Source organism: Pithys albifrons, chromosome 16 (assembly GCF_047495875.1).
Source record: "Pithys albifrons albifrons isolate INPA30051 chromosome 16, PitAlb_v1, whole genome shotgun sequence".
Taxonomy (NCBI): domain Eukaryota; kingdom Metazoa; phylum Chordata; class Aves; order Passeriformes; family Thamnophilidae; genus Pithys; species Pithys albifrons.
This window is the reverse complement of record NC_092473.1, coordinates 6,744,999-6,760,075: the sequence shown is the minus strand read 5'-3', so window position 1 is coordinate 6,760,075 and position 15,077 is coordinate 6,744,999. Positions and strand designations below refer to the sequence as shown.

At 43.7% G+C, this 15,077-nt stretch overlaps 1 protein-coding gene across 1 annotated transcript; it reads left to right on the top strand.

The window, feature by feature from the left end:
- The first annotated feature begins 366 nt into the window (after nt 1–366).
- SOCS1 (suppressor of cytokine signaling 1) lies at nt 367–3,522 on the top strand. Its single transcript, XM_071571049.1, has 2 exons — nt 367–581; nt 2,540–3,522. The coding sequence occupies exon 2, from the start codon at nt 2,615–2,617 to the stop codon at nt 3,236–3,238; it is 624 nt and encodes a 207-aa protein (XP_071427150.1). The 5' UTR covers nt 367–581; nt 2,540–2,614; the 3' UTR covers nt 3,239–3,522.
- Nucleotides 3,523–15,077: the final 11,555 nt, after the last annotated feature.

The following is a 15,077-nucleotide window of genomic DNA, read 5'->3' as shown; positions in this document are numbered from 1 at the left end:
TTGGAGCCGGCTGTCAGTCCGAGCCTCATCCATCACCCACCTCCAGTGTCCCCCCTCCTCCCCGGGGCCTCAAAGCGCTCCCGTGCTCGGGATTGCCCCGCAGCATCTCCCGAAAAAAAAAGAAAAGAAAAAATAATAGTAACTCCAGACGCAGCTGGCGCTGAGCAGCGGGGTCAGCCGGGGATCGGCCTGGCACGGGCGGCGGGGCGGGGCGGGGCGGGTTCTCTCTCCGCAGCGGCACTCCCGCTGGCGCGGGGCCACCGGAGCCTCTTTGGGAAAGCGAAAGTGTAGTAGGGGACACGTGTTTTCCGAGAAGCCGAGGGGAGGAGCCGAGCGAGCCCATCGCCGCCGCGTTAAATAGAAAGCGGCGCGATGCGCGGGCCCAGAGCGCTGGAGCCGCCGCTGCCCGCCCGCCCCGCGGCAGCCCCGGCTCGCCGCGGCGCCAGGCAGGGCCCCCGTGCGGAGGATGCTCGGCCGGCCGCCCGGGCCAGGACCAGGACTAGCGCCAGCAGCAGCACCAGGACTAGGGCTAGCAGCGTGTGCTGCGCTCCGGGGACGGCTCCCGCCCACGGCGCCCCGAGGTAAGGGAGCTTCTCCTTCCCGGGGGGTCCTCGCGAACCGCGCCGGGCTCCGAAAGGCTCCTGCGCCACAGCCAAGAAGAGGTTACATTTCGGAGGAGCCCTGCCAGTTGTGCAAGAGCACGGTGGCTTTGGGGGTCTCTGCCCTTTTTAATATTGTTGGTTGGTTTGGTTTTGTTGTTTCTGGGGGGTTTTTACCTGCCTTTTTTGCTCAATGTCCGTGCTCAGAGCGAGCTCTCGTGTCTGGATATGGTTGGTTGGTTTGGTTTGGTTGTTTCTGGTTTTTTTGCCCTGCCTTTTTGGCTCAGTGTCCGTGCTCAGGGCGAGCTCTCGTGTCTGGGATAAAATAGCGGGACAAGCAATAAAGCGAACGCGCAGTGGGGCTTTGTGCGGCACCGCTTCTGTCCCGCGGTGGGAGCCGGGGCAGCCCCGGAACGGAGCGACCCGGGTGACCACACTGAGTGACCGCGTGGCCGCCACTGCCGCCGGGACCGGCGGGGTCGTGGCACCCTCACCCCAACCCCCTGCCCTGGCTTTCGGGCTCTGAGAACTGGCGTGCCCCCTGTTTATTCTGTGCTCTCTCTCTGCGGCTTGTGCTAGGGAGTGCTTTGATTTTTAGATCTCGGCTTGGTGGTTATTTCTCCCCAGGGTGTCCTGAAATTAAATTTTTAAACTTTAAACACTGAGCGATAATCCTGGCCCAGTAATTGGAAAACTGGCATCAGTTTCCTTCTGCTGTGCAAAGCAAGCCCAATGCTTCTTTCAGCCTGTTATTTGCCAGCGTGAGGATTTTATAACCCTCTTAGCTGCTTGAGGAGGTAATATGACCTAAATGAAACCAAACATCAAGTTGTTAAATTAGCGCAGACAGGAATCCAGCTGCATGCTTTCTTTGAAATCCTCATTAGCATGTTACCCTGAACCGTAAGATGGCTGAGGGATTCATTTCTGAGAATACTTCAAGGTTTCTCACAAGCTGCTGCTGCAGATCTATATCTGACTATAGGGATAAATCCTAAAATCTATGCTTGCCAGTAAGGTCAAGACAGCCAGTGGAGATGTATTGAACCACACTGTCAGAGGCAGACATTTCAGGCCAAACTCATTCCTGGTGCAGCACTGCTAATTCCTTTGAAGTAACACGAGGGATGAATTTAGTCCCTCATGCTGAAAGATATATCAATAGGAAGCAATTTAGATTGGGCCACTTAAAGTGCATGTAATACAAAAAAGAGGGAGAGACTGCAGAGTAATGATTTAAGGGTTCACAGAGGTTGACTGGTATAAGCTAGTGAGGTTGTAGCATTGCTGTCCCAAGGGAAAGTTGGGGAATGGGAAATTGCCTTTTATGGCTGAGCCTCAGGTTAACAGGGGAGAGGAAAGAAGTTTTAGGATTGCCGTGTAACTTGGCCGTGTTACAGGCTGCCCCTCCAAGTTACACTTCAGTTGCACCCTCTTCCCCAATTATCCGGAAACATACTCTTCGCTCACTTTCTCTTTTTCACACAATGCAACGAATAAGGACATTGTTTGAGTTTGACATCGCAGTTGGGATTAGGGAAGAGAAAGAGAAATTGTTCATTCACCTGTAAAACCGTGTTTCTTTGTTCTCTAAAAAGCTGAGAATCCAATGGGGTGTAGACAAGAACTTCTCACTGGAAATCATTTGACTCACTAGGCTCTGGTACTCTTCTATGGGCTCATGGCAGGGAAACTGCATCATCCTCTGTAGCTGTTAATCATCCTTGCTAAATATTTTTGGAGCTTTGGACTTTGCCACAGTGGTAGACGGGCTGACATTGCCAGAAGGCGAGCAGTCGTTTGCCCAGTGCAAACTGGAAAACGGGTATTTTATTATTTTATAATGGATGGGAGGCGTATCAATGGAAGACTCGGGTCATTCAGCGATTGCAGCCGCTTTCCTCCGGGATCTCACTTTGTGTTTCTCTCTGGCATTTCAGGAGAGCTGCTGGAAAGCTGCCCCGCCGTAGCCGCTGACGCTATGGACGCCCGGATCCGCTGCGCTCGGCTGTAGGATGGTAGCGCACAGCAAGGTGTCAGCAGATAATGCACTTGGAGCAGACCCAAGACGGCTACTTGACCCTCCGGCGCGGGATCGTTCGCAGGCGCGCGGTTTGCACGGCCCGGGCCGGCCCAGCGCTGTGCAGGCTCAGGGCAACACGCACTTCCGAACCTTCCGCTCGCAGGCCGATTTCAGCAGCATCACTCGGGCCAGCAGCCTGCTGGATGCCTGTGGCTTCTACTGGGGGCCCCTGTCTGTCAGCGCTGCCCACGAGAAGCTTAAGGCCGAGCCCGAGGGCACCTTCCTCATCAGGGACAGCACACAAAAGAATTGCTTCTTTGCCATCAGTGTTAAGACTGCGACCGGGCCCACCAGCATCCGTATTAACTTTCAGACTGGGCGTTTCAGCCTGGATGGGAGCAAAGAGACTTTTGACTGTCTTTTTAAGCTGCTGGAACATTACCTGAGTTCCCCGAGGAAGGTGCTGGTTACCCCCCTGCGCAAGGTCCGGGTGCAGCCGCTGCAGGAGCTCTGCCGCAAGAGCATCGTGAAGACTTTTGGAGGAGAGAACTTAAACCAGATCCCCCTCAATCCTGTTTTAAAGGACTATCTGAAATCCTTTCCATTTCAGATATAAGTACAGCATTACCTGCACAGGGACACGTGAGAAATGTGTAACGAAATCCAGCTTTCTGGGTTTTTAAATATGTTTGACAGTGAGCAAACTTATTTTTGTAGCAATTTACTGTATTTTGGGACGGAACCTGAACACTTGACTTCTTATGTTTACAAAAACTGTTTGCACAGACCTGGGGTTTTAGAACCCTGGCATAATTTTTCTGCCAAGCAGAAGTTTTTATTATTTTATACTATTTTTAATGATATTAACATAATAAACTTTATTGTGACAGTTTTTAAAAATAGTAGCATCTCTGTTTTCAGTTTTAAAGACCCTAGTATCTATATTGCTGACCACTTTGACTGCTTACCTGAGTGTGTAACTGCAGGCAGGTCTCCATGTGGTCCTGCTCTTTGCCCTACCAGAGTAGTCTGTCTTAGTGCTAGTCCAGCAGGCAGAGGATTCCTGCCCTCAAAAACCTGCAATAGAAAGATGCAAACAAGTAGAAAATGTACTCAGGATGAATCTGCCCAGAAATCTGAATCCATGAGAGCAGGAACAATGTTTTAAGACTACAGTGCTGCATAGTTTTTGACATAACCAAACCCCATGAACCTTGGTGGGGAAAAATAAAACTCCATAAATGCTGTTCACACAGTTCAAAAGTCTGTGAACACTGTTATGGTGCACTAAGGATAGCTTAGTTCTCTTTGAAGATTAACATACACAAAATGACAAGGGTGCAGACATCCTTAGACCTAAAAAAAGATTTTTCTTCTCTTAAATTCCTGGTGAGCTACAGTGCACAGATTTGATACTTTAAAACAACCTGTGTTTTGGCTCCATGACAGGATCCAGAGAGCATAAGCCTATGCATTTGCAGCTCTAATTTCTAGTGGCTAAACTGCATTCAGATAAACTATGTTAGTTTTGTTTCTGTCTGCTCATGAAAAGCAAAACCAGTGCCCCACAGAGCTGCAACTGAATGACTTGAGATGCCTGATTTGGCAAAATGTCACCTGCATTATGAGAAAGCGACTCCCCTCCCCCGAGCATTTCCTGAAATCCATGAAAAGCTGACTTAGAAAACCAGCTGAACCCAATCACTTCAAAGAAGACTCAGAGTCTTTCACAGAAGTGTATTCTATCAGCACAGATCTACAGTGCTTACAGGAACTGTAAGCAGTAAATAAAGTCATCCTCAGAGTTTGGGAGATAAAAAGTCTCTCCCCTACAGTAATTCACATTCCTTTTAAAGATAAAGCCACTTTTAGGAAACACTGAGTATATGTTTTATAGTGATCCTTACTGAATCATTTGTTTAATATTTACCCAATCACCTCTTAAATCATTGAGGTTTCCTTGGAATAAATAGGTTTCCTTCTAAACAGTGTGTTAGACATTGTGAAAAAAGGGAAAAAGAGAGGACAGGCAGTAACGTGACCTTTTTAGTGTTATTTCCTAAAAGAAGTGACCTTTTTAGTGTTATTTCCTAAAAATGTTCTTTGGATCAGCCCTTAGACAACCGCATTTCTGCTTAATTCTAAAGCTGGATTTAGTTGCCAAATGATGCATTTTCCCACAGAGGCTGCAAAGATATAAATTCAGGAAGAAGTGAATGCTGTGCTATGCAGCAGATAAGAGGGCAGAGCAAAGCCACTGCCTGATTGTGAATAGCATTAAGAAGTTAAATTGGAAGAAAAGCCTCTTTATGGTAAAGGCTGCCAAACAGGTTTGCTGTCAGCAGAGATTGTTATCCCTTTCCCATACTCTTTTCCCAGCTCCACACTTTTCACCTTGTAACCCTTCAGGCCCCAAACTGCCTTGCTATATAAATGAGTGTCCACAGGACAGCATTACAAGCACAATGAAGCTTAGAAGGTTCCCTGCTGCCTCTGATAAAACCAAACAAAACTAGACCTGCATAAACAGTAAGAGCTTCCCACTGAGAGGCATGGAATCAAAAGCATAAGGATTGAGACCATTTAATTTTCTTCCTGGCAGAAATAAACCTATTTTGTTTTTCTTTCTTCTTTATTGCTTTAGAGTAAGTTTAGGAAAAATGATCCGTATCCTCCCACATGAGGTGCCTAAATACCTTCATTTTATCTTCAGTAGGAAATGCAAATATGGCATAGCTCAGAAAAAATATAATAAAAACTATAAATAAGGGCAAGAAGGTCAGAATTGTATAAAATGTCTCTAAGTAAAGAGGAGACAAAGCTGACTTGTATTTTATATTACCTTATCTTTTTATTTGACTTATTTTTCTTCCCCTTCCTTCTCACTTTTTCTCTCTCCTCAGTGGCCAGACAGGTTCTCTTTCTAGTAGTTATATGTAGTATATGCATGTTGCTCCAAAGCAACTGAGAAATGCCAACCCCCAGTGCATGTGTTCAGTGTCACTGACTCTGGAAGGGCAATTGAAGGGCTCTCTAAAATGTCTGCTCCGAGAGCAATGTCACATCTAAGTAGGAATGTCCCCAGGATTTCTGTACCTAAGTCAGCTGTCAAATCTCTGATCCGCAGTTTATTAATAAAGTACCAGCAAGGTCAAACAGGGAATTTGCAGTACTTTGCACCTAAAGCAATGGAAACACATAACAGTTCAGTGATTTTAATCTTTCCTGCTAAATAGGACCTAAAGAGTGGTGATTGCAGTCCCTCCTGCCCTTGCCCAGCTCTTTCCTCTGACCTTTTGACTGTGGCTGAAAAGCAAAGTAAACACTCAATCTGTTAAAGGGCTGTGGAAGAATTTGAGCCACGCTCAGGAGCACAGCAAAGCCACGTTTTTGAAGGGACTTCAGTATTTATAGTTAGTGGGGAAGAGACAGCTTTAAAATGATCCCCTTTGCAGCATGACTGTCACCTGCAGGACCCTGAGGGTCTCTGTCCCACACAGCAGCAGGGCGGGCATCATGATGAGACACCTCCACCCTCCTCCACTGGGACTCAACAAGCAGCAACACTGAGGCTTCCTTAGCCTTTTAGATTGAAATACACGTTTGCTTCCAGAGTAGGTCATTTACATACAGTGCAACAGCTGTAAACCACTTGCAAAGGAGCAGAGCCAATTAATGGAACTGCAGATGCTGAGAGAAGCTGGTTATTTGAGCCATGAAGAGTTACTGAATGCTCAGTAGGAGGAGTTCTTGAACGACAAGCCCGCTGTGAAGCTGTGGTCACACTAATTCTGTTATGATTGAAGTCATTTACAAGAAGTGAGGCTTCAGCTGCAGTCAGCACTGATGCTATTTTCAACAGTCAAGAAAAAAAAGTGTCCCCTAGGGCAACATGCTGCCCGTATCTAGCCATCAATACCCTTCACCCAGCTGGTGCTTAATCCTCTATTGAACAGCGGATCCACCTCCTGAACCTTCTCCTTCAGATCCAGGGCCAGCCCTTTGTGTTGTGCTGGGCTGTCATTCAGTCCCTGGCTCTCCTTCCACCCCTCCATTCACGGTGCCAACAGCTGTGTGAGCAAGGCATTTGTTCATTAATTCCAGTAATGTGAGACAAAGGCAGTGCAACAGGGACTTAATTCAGACTCTATATTGCTTTCTGTGCAAAATGTAAGGTAACAGCTACCTGTGCCATAGGCTTTCAGGAAGTTTCTCCCAATTGCCACAAAGTGCCATTCAAGACTTCACATTGCCTCTGACTTGGCTGTTGTCAGACTTCTGCACAGTACTGAGATCCTGTCCTGCTATCGGAATTTTTCCTCCACAGCTGTTTCCCAGTACAGCAGCCAAACTTGTTACACCCAAATCCAATTTGCTCTTTGTGTCACCATGGAATAATAAAAACATGGGCCAGCAGGAAGTGTAAGGAGAAGCTCAAGTTCTCCCACACATCCCAGTATGAAATTCAAGTAGAGCAAAGCAGCAAAGGCCAAAGAGTCAGAATATAACCTGACTGACAGATGGGTGAGTTAGTAACGTGCCAGAAGTATTTCCCTCTGTTGGCAGCTCAGTGATATGCTTTGGATGTGGCTGTTGGAGACAAGAAGAATGACAGAGATGATGTTTGTGCATAGCAAACCAATTAATCTTCAGCTGTGAGAAGGGCAGATACACTGTGAGAATGGAACAGCAGCCAAACAATAAAGCAAATAACTAACCGTACCACAAGTCCCATTGCTCAGCTTCATCTTCATAATATTAGCAAGGCAAAGGAGGATCACCTTTCTGTTGTCATTTTAATCTCTGTTGCTCTTAATCTCAATTAGTCTTTGTAGCTAGTTGCCAGCCATGTGGAAGAGTGATATATCCAGTCATCACTATTTAATTAAAGATTTCTGTCTCCTGTGAATCATTACTGCCTGGCTGCTTCAGTTAGTCAGCACAAAGGTTCATCTTCACTAACACAGACCTTTGTTTTGGTTTTGTTTATTTTTTTTAAATTTTTGTTCTCTGCTGCAATGAAATAAAGCAACTGTCAAGATTTGCTGAATAAGAGCCAATGGCCCCTCTGTTGTGCTTGTAGATGTGCATAATCCCTCCAGATGTGGCTTACCAGAAGGTAAGGTTAAGTTCTGACTGAGTGGTAAAAACAGGGAACTTTCTTTATCATGTTTTTAATCAGAGGATTTTTACATATTTATCTATTGACAAACACCACTTCTTGCACAGAAATACTCATTAAATACCTCTTTTTTCTAATGTTATTAATTCATTTTTAGTTCTATTTTTGTTACAGGAAAGGGGTATTTGTTTTAATCTTAACAGAGTCCTTTTTATACATGATTCTGAGTTCTACAGTCTGTAGTTGTCTGTACTGAATTGAAGGACAGATAGAGAGGACACTGCACACCCATTATTTCTCTTGATAAATCTGCTTTGGTCATAACATTTACACATACTGTGGGAAACCCAAAATATTAACCATATTCAATTGCAGGTTCTGGTTGTATCACAAAGATTTCTTACTTGACAGAGCCCCACCTAACTCACAGTTTTGATGCTGAAAATGTGTACACAGGACTGTGTACAATTCCTACCCCCATTGCTGCAGCTCTGCAGAGGATTTGCAGGTCTCTGTTGTGCCCTTGGAACTGAAAGTGGTGACTGTGTTACATTTTCACCCAAACCAAACTTTCCCCAAGTCAACTTCCCTACAGCAGAAACTAATTATTACTGGAATTTGAGTCAGATAGAACTTTCAGGCTGAGATTTTCGGTATCCTCTCTGGGATCTTAAACTTCTGGCTCCCAGACAGAGCACTGAAAACAGAAGTGAACATAAAATAGTGTCCCAAAAATGTTACAACACAGACTGCCAAGGCTTACAGATTTTGTAACACTTAGTGTCATAGTCTCATTTAGTTATTTCTTGAGTGTGTACCAACACTGTTCAGACAGTCCAGAGAGGTCTGGAGATGGAGTTGGTACAGCCTATAGACTCATGGCCCCAAAGTAGGATAGGTATGATCTCTAACATTATCATTAGGAAGCATTTTAAGATATATATGCTACACAGGGAGTAAGGATGGGAGCTACTTTCTTTGCTCTGCCCAGAAAAAAATCAGTAACCCTCCTTGACAGACTCTTCTGACATGTATTCTACATATACAATGTGTTCAGAAATAGTTTGGGCAAGTGCTTCAGAGCTGATTTTGTTTCCTGTCCCCTTACATTCCTATTTGCTCTCACCAGGTAAGTTGTGTTCACCAGCGACTTAAAGCAGCTGAATTAGCTGAAGAGCAAAAGCTTTGAGATAGTTGTGTAACTGCCAGGGACAAATCAGATCTGCCAAGTAGGTGCCTAAGAGACCTTGTGTGAACCCTTTCCCAGATTTCTGCCTAGTTCCCAACACAGCCAGCTATACAAAGTAAAATGGAGTGAACCATGAAAGCTTTACCAGTATTACATAGCAATTGCTTTTTGTTTCAAACAAAGCGAAACTACAGTTCTGTGTCTCAAGCCTTTTTCAGCCATGAGATGGGATTTTCCCTTTTCAAGTAGGGGATACTTTTTATCTAATCTCTCCCAGTCAGTCAATATTTATGTGATTAATGGTAAACCCATAACTGTCCTAAGACTAAATGTACAAAGTGTAAGTTACTATCTTAGGCAAATGTGGGCCTTTTTGTCTTTGAAAAGTGGGAAGAATTATGGTTTTGTAGGAAGAGGGGAAAATCCTTTTCAGTGTCTGTAAAACTGGCAGCCAAGAGAAGTTTTCCCAGGTGAGACTGTGCTGCTGTACTAAGCCAGCAGTCTTGAGCACAAACCACACTCCTGCAGCCCCCAGCTCTGCATCGTGTCATGTGCCTGTTACCTAAAAGTGTTCAGCATGCACCATGTTGGTATAAATGCATGCAAAGTAGATGGTGCCTTTCTTACATTAAAAATTTCAGTTCCAGTATTCTCAGGCCAGCACTTTTGGCAATGTAATTTCCATTTTCACTCAAGAGTTTATGGCTGCTTTAAATTTTCTTGTACTGTTGCTGCACAGTAGAAAAGAGAGACTGTGTTAGGCTGAGCTGTGTTAACAGAGCATATCATCAACCTGCTGTTCAGCCTAAATTTGCTACAATTTTCCTCTCTGTGGACTGTAATTGCAAAGGTCCAGGTGTACAATGACTTTTACAATGAATATTCTTCTTCTGTCAGTTATGTCAGGTCAGACTGGCAATTAAGGGATGTTGTTAAGGGATTTCTCAACAGGCTGCAGTGTCATTTGTCCTTTGGAATTAAATAAGAGCATCTCACCTAATTCATGTGTTGCAATTGTAATAGTTTCAGGCACTGAGGAAACTAAACGTGTTCAACTTTCTACCAGGGACAGCACAGTTTTGAGGACTTTCAGCTTGCTACAGAACACACAGGAACACTTCACATATTAGAACATACTGCTCAGAGGGGTTTTCTGGGGAGTCTAAACACAAATAAAGGAGGTCAGCTTTTCTTTCAGGAACAGAGGGAGAGAAGGAATGTGAAACAGCAGGACCTACTGATGCTGTAAAGCACAAAGGATGCTCCAGTTAGCCACAGAAGTACTTGGGGTAGGAAAAAGAAAATAAGAAAAAAGAGAAATCCAACCCTTGGCTGAAGTGCTGCTGGAATGAGGCTTAGGACTCTGAACTTCAAACAAGGAAATTTTCTCTTGCCCTCTGATTCTGGAATCTTGCATTTCATAGTTTGAGTTTCATTGTGGACCCTGCCAAAAAATAATTCTTGTAATATACCTTGTAATCTCCCCACAGCTTTTAACTGTATGGATAATTTAGTCTGTATAGATAATTTAGGAATTGCACAGCATGTAACAGAACATGTATCACCTGGTTTTTGACCATTAGGCAGCACTGCAAGTGTCTCAGTAAGAGTACTCAGTGAAGGCATTTGGCTTTTTTTTAGTTCCTTAAATCCTATTCTCTTTTTAGTCCTTTTACAATTGCCCTGCTGAAACCACAACAAACTTCTCATCTTTCTGACAGTAGGATAAAAGTCCCTTTATACAAACTATGAGACTATAAAACTCACCATGGCCTCATTCCCTTGCCTGTGCACTGCCTATCACACTCTAGTGCTGCAAGTTTTACTGCAATACACTCACGTGTTTAGGAAGAACCTTTATCTCTAGGGATAAAAGTACAAAGGCCTAGGTGTCAAGAAATACTTGCTAATTATTTTATCATATATCTAAGTATTATTTTGTATCTGCCTTTAAAGCTTGTGTGCCTAATGAGGAAGACGTTACCCTTGTGAACTGCACAGCCTGCACTGTGTATCCTTTTATTATGCTTTGGAACTAATAAACCCTTGGTAATCTTTCTTCCCGATAAGTGTAATTTATGCACTGTATGAAAGACCATCCACCAGCTCCTTGCCAAGGTGAGCACAAAGACAATTTCAATCACTGATACTGAAATAACTTAGGACTTTCAAATCTGCATTAAAACACAAGTGAAGAGTACAGCTAAGGCTATACTAAGTATAAAGTGAGGACTACACAGTCCAGGGCTACCTTTCTCAGCCATCCCTGTTATTTTCTCCTTGATCTCCTACATATATAATTTCCTTTGTCAGTTCAATATAGTTTTAAGAAGAGAGTGATTTTAAAATGCAGTACATTTCACGCCAGTCCAAAATACATTTTGGGACTAGAAGCCCAGGTTTTAGCAGTGTCATTTCTAGTGGGGGGAATAATCTCTTCTGACTTCTTGGAGTTTAAAATACTAGTTTATCTGCCAGACATGAACTCCTGTTTCATGCTGAGGACCAGCTAATGCTGCACAGTCTGCTGCAGTTACACTGCACACCAACCATTATCTGTTAATGTTGTCTACAAGCCCAGCTGAAGGCCAAAGGTGATTCCATGGAAGTGCTAAAAACAACCCCCAGTCACACTTCAAGCTGGTATTAACAGGCTTTGACTTAATTTATAAGTGCATGTGTAATTCCATGAATGTTGTAGCTTGAATGTTGGCTGTTGGTGGAACAAAAAGTCACTGCTGGGTCACCTTGAAGCAAATGCAGATTTAACTCATGGCCAGTGGTCTTCAGGGTTTCTTAAAGGGCCTAATTCAATGTCTAGAGAAATCAACAGAACTGAGCTGAAAAGTAGCTTTAGAAGAAAATGTTTTCTTTGGAAAGGAAGATTCTGTGTGAAATCTGGGAAGACTGCAGCATGTCAGAGAAAAGCATCCTGGAAGGCTGTGGAATTTTGGAAGGACGTAGTGCATTTGAGAGAGCCAGAGAAACTATGAGCTGAGTGTTGAAAGAATTGCACGGGGAATAACAACTGCAAGGACATGCAGGTGGTTCCCACAAGTTCTCTTGCCAGCTGTAATCTCCATTACAAAAATGGAGTCCCAGATGCAGAACAATTCTACACAGTTTAGAGCTTTTAACTCTTAAGATTCAGGCATGTTGATAATCCAGCATAGTCCAAAACTACTTAGTTTTCACTGAAAACAGTGAAGGCCTGAGCCCTTACTGAGGACTTGAAGAAGGCACTTAATTCATTGTCCTACAAATTATGCTACTAGTCCAACTTTTTAAAACTTGAACTATAGCAGGTCAGTTTGTGCTTGAGCTGAAATGAATGCATTCCCTTTTATTCAAGCTTAATCCACATTAAGTGCACAATTAAGATAATGTGCTGATTGCAGGGAAAAAAGGAAGTGGGAGAGACACCTGTTAAGCACCTTCATAAGCAGCATTTTTTAAATAACCATGAGCAAAGTATTTATGAAACTCCCCCAGTCTGAGTCATAAAGTTTTTATGTAGCAGGCAGATTGTGAAAGTAGCTTGGTCTCACTACTTATAAAACATAAAGAAAGGTCTGAACATTAAATAGTTTCTATTGGGTTAGGTGATAATTTATATGTTTATATTAGGACAGCTTAGGCCAACTGTAGCTCAGCAAGTTCTGTAAAATAGCACTTTGAAAATTTGTTCCAGAATCTGGAGGTTTGACCTGCAGAGACCACTTGCCACCATGTCAAAACCAAGAAAGAGAAAAGATGCTAAATTCAAACAGCTACAGTGCTCTCACTTTTACTTCAATCTCCAGCAGGTCTTCCTGCAGCTCAGCTGCACAATGAGGAGTACAGATTGTTCAGTAAGTCACTAGTGCAGCAGGTGCTGGCATCCAAACACGAGAAAAACAAATCCCTTCCTTTTAATTCAAGTCTATCCTGCTTCCCATGATTTCCTGCCCTCCAACGCAGCTCAATTCCTAGGAAGAGTTGCACAATACAAATACACTGTTGCCTGTGCTAACAAAATAATTGACCTGCCATGAAAAAGCTGGAGTATTATCTCCTCTTGGTAACTACTAACAGCTAAAGTGCATGTGGTAATGCTGTTTGCTATTAATGTCATTTTAAAGAGATGTAATGTTTACAAATCTAAGGAGAACAAACAGTGGCATGGCCTGTTCCATGCAGGGTGCACATTAAATGACACATTTGCCTGTAAAACAACTCTGGCAGAACCACTGCAGTTAAAGGACATATCTCACAGTCACAGTGCTCTAAATATGATCCCCCAGGAAATTAAAGGCTGAGGAGGGGAAAAGAGTATCATCAAACAACACTTTCTAATGTTATTGATGGTGGAGGAGGGGAACAACCAGCTTTTCACTGCAGTCAGTTTCTGCTTTGTGAATCAATTCATGTTTTATGCTTAGTATGATCTAATCTGAAGAGATCTTAGGAGGATGAGCTAGTCAATATTCCAAATCTGGTCCAGTTTTATTAACTTTACTGTAAGCTTAAGAGAAAGCAATATATAATCAAGTTGGAGCTCAAACTTGCAAACACTAGTCCTGCTTTGGAAATACTCCAGTCTGTGACCTTTGCCTCAGACACTTTAGGAAATGAAGCTGATAACCCAGGAATAAGCCCAGGACAATAAATCAAGCATCTGGAAACGGAAGTGTGCATACAAGAGAGAATAAGGATGTAACAGTGAATAAATAAAATCCAGAAATTATTCTGGAGCAATGACTGTATCATAGGATTTCTCAGGCACAGGGAGCATTGGAAGCAGCAGGTTGCAGACCTCCCCTGCTCTCTTCTGCTCAGCCCAGAGAGATGCCCTGGGGGTGCCCTGCTGTTTGCTCAGCCCTCACAGACCACACTGCCTTCTCCTCTGCCACAGAAACCCGGGCAGGGCAGGACCTTCACCTCTGAGGGAGACAACAAGGACTTAAAACAAATCCACTCCCAGCACTGAATCTGTTTGGCTGCTGGGGGGGGAAAAGGCTTTTGGCAAACACAACCACTACATCAGGACATTCGTGTTTGATTGTGAAACGCTGTGAAAGGGCAAGCCCAGCCACACACCAAAGACAACCATCTCCCACGACTGAAAGTATGAAAAGGAGAACTTCTCAAGAACTAAACACTTCCATGAATTTCTCCTGAGCTAAGGAGGAGTTTTGGTATTGATCACAGAGGCAGCAAAAGCAGGACTAGATCACACCTACACAACAGGTGTTCTCCATCCCAGGACTAGTCACACCTTCATTTCAATAGAAAGATTTACTCACCCTGTGACCCATCACATAACACCACCTGGCCTTCACCAGTCAGACCTACCTGTACAGTGCCTGTGTAGCTCTGAGAGGAACAGAAACAGGATGTCAGTAGCTGACAGAAAATTCATCTCTTAAAGTACAAGAAAGTCAGAAGTGCTTCTTTGACAATAATTCTTGCACAGACAGAAAGTGTATGACCTAATTCAGGAGAATCAGACTGCAGATCAGACTATTAAGCTTCTATTTCCCATCTCACCATTGATAAACTTGAGTTTGGTTGTTCTTATAATTCAGCAGCTTTCCAGTGTTGAGAGGCTCTGTTCTGATTTTTAGCACATGATATGAATAACACTGAGACTTCATTTCAGGACTTTGCTCTTTCCTTTGTTTTGATAGTCCCAAAGGACATGGCTAAAAGCCATAGTCAGAACTAGGTCAAGATTTTCACATCTGATTATTAAATCTCTTTGAAAGATTGTTTGTATAGGAATAGTATTGTTCAAAGGTGCTTTTGTTACGCATTATTGAGGGTTTTTTCTTCCCTTCTTATGTTCTTTTATTTCACAGAAGGTTCTTGCTCACATAATTGTAATCCTTTAATTCTTCAGTTCATATATGCCTTTCCTAATGCACAAGGAACTTTGGGCTTAGGTATGGCCATCTGGAGTGCCTGCTTTGCCATATGACTTAAAAAAAACCTATTAAGCCTCCCACACTGAGGACAAGGCACCTTTGAAGTTCTTGTTACTCAGTCCCCCACAGAAATACATCATACCCTTATGCTGCTTCAGGCAGACATTTCAGCTCTGTGGCCTCATACTTTGCTGCTGCTGACTGTGCAATCAAACAGTCTGATCTGCTGTGGGCTGTG

Bases quoted from the DNA above. Each gene is read 5' to 3' on its own strand.
- SOCS1 (XM_071571049.1), top strand. From the start codon at position 2,615: ATGGTAGCGCACAGCAAGGTGTCAGCAGATAATGCACTTGGAGCAGAC.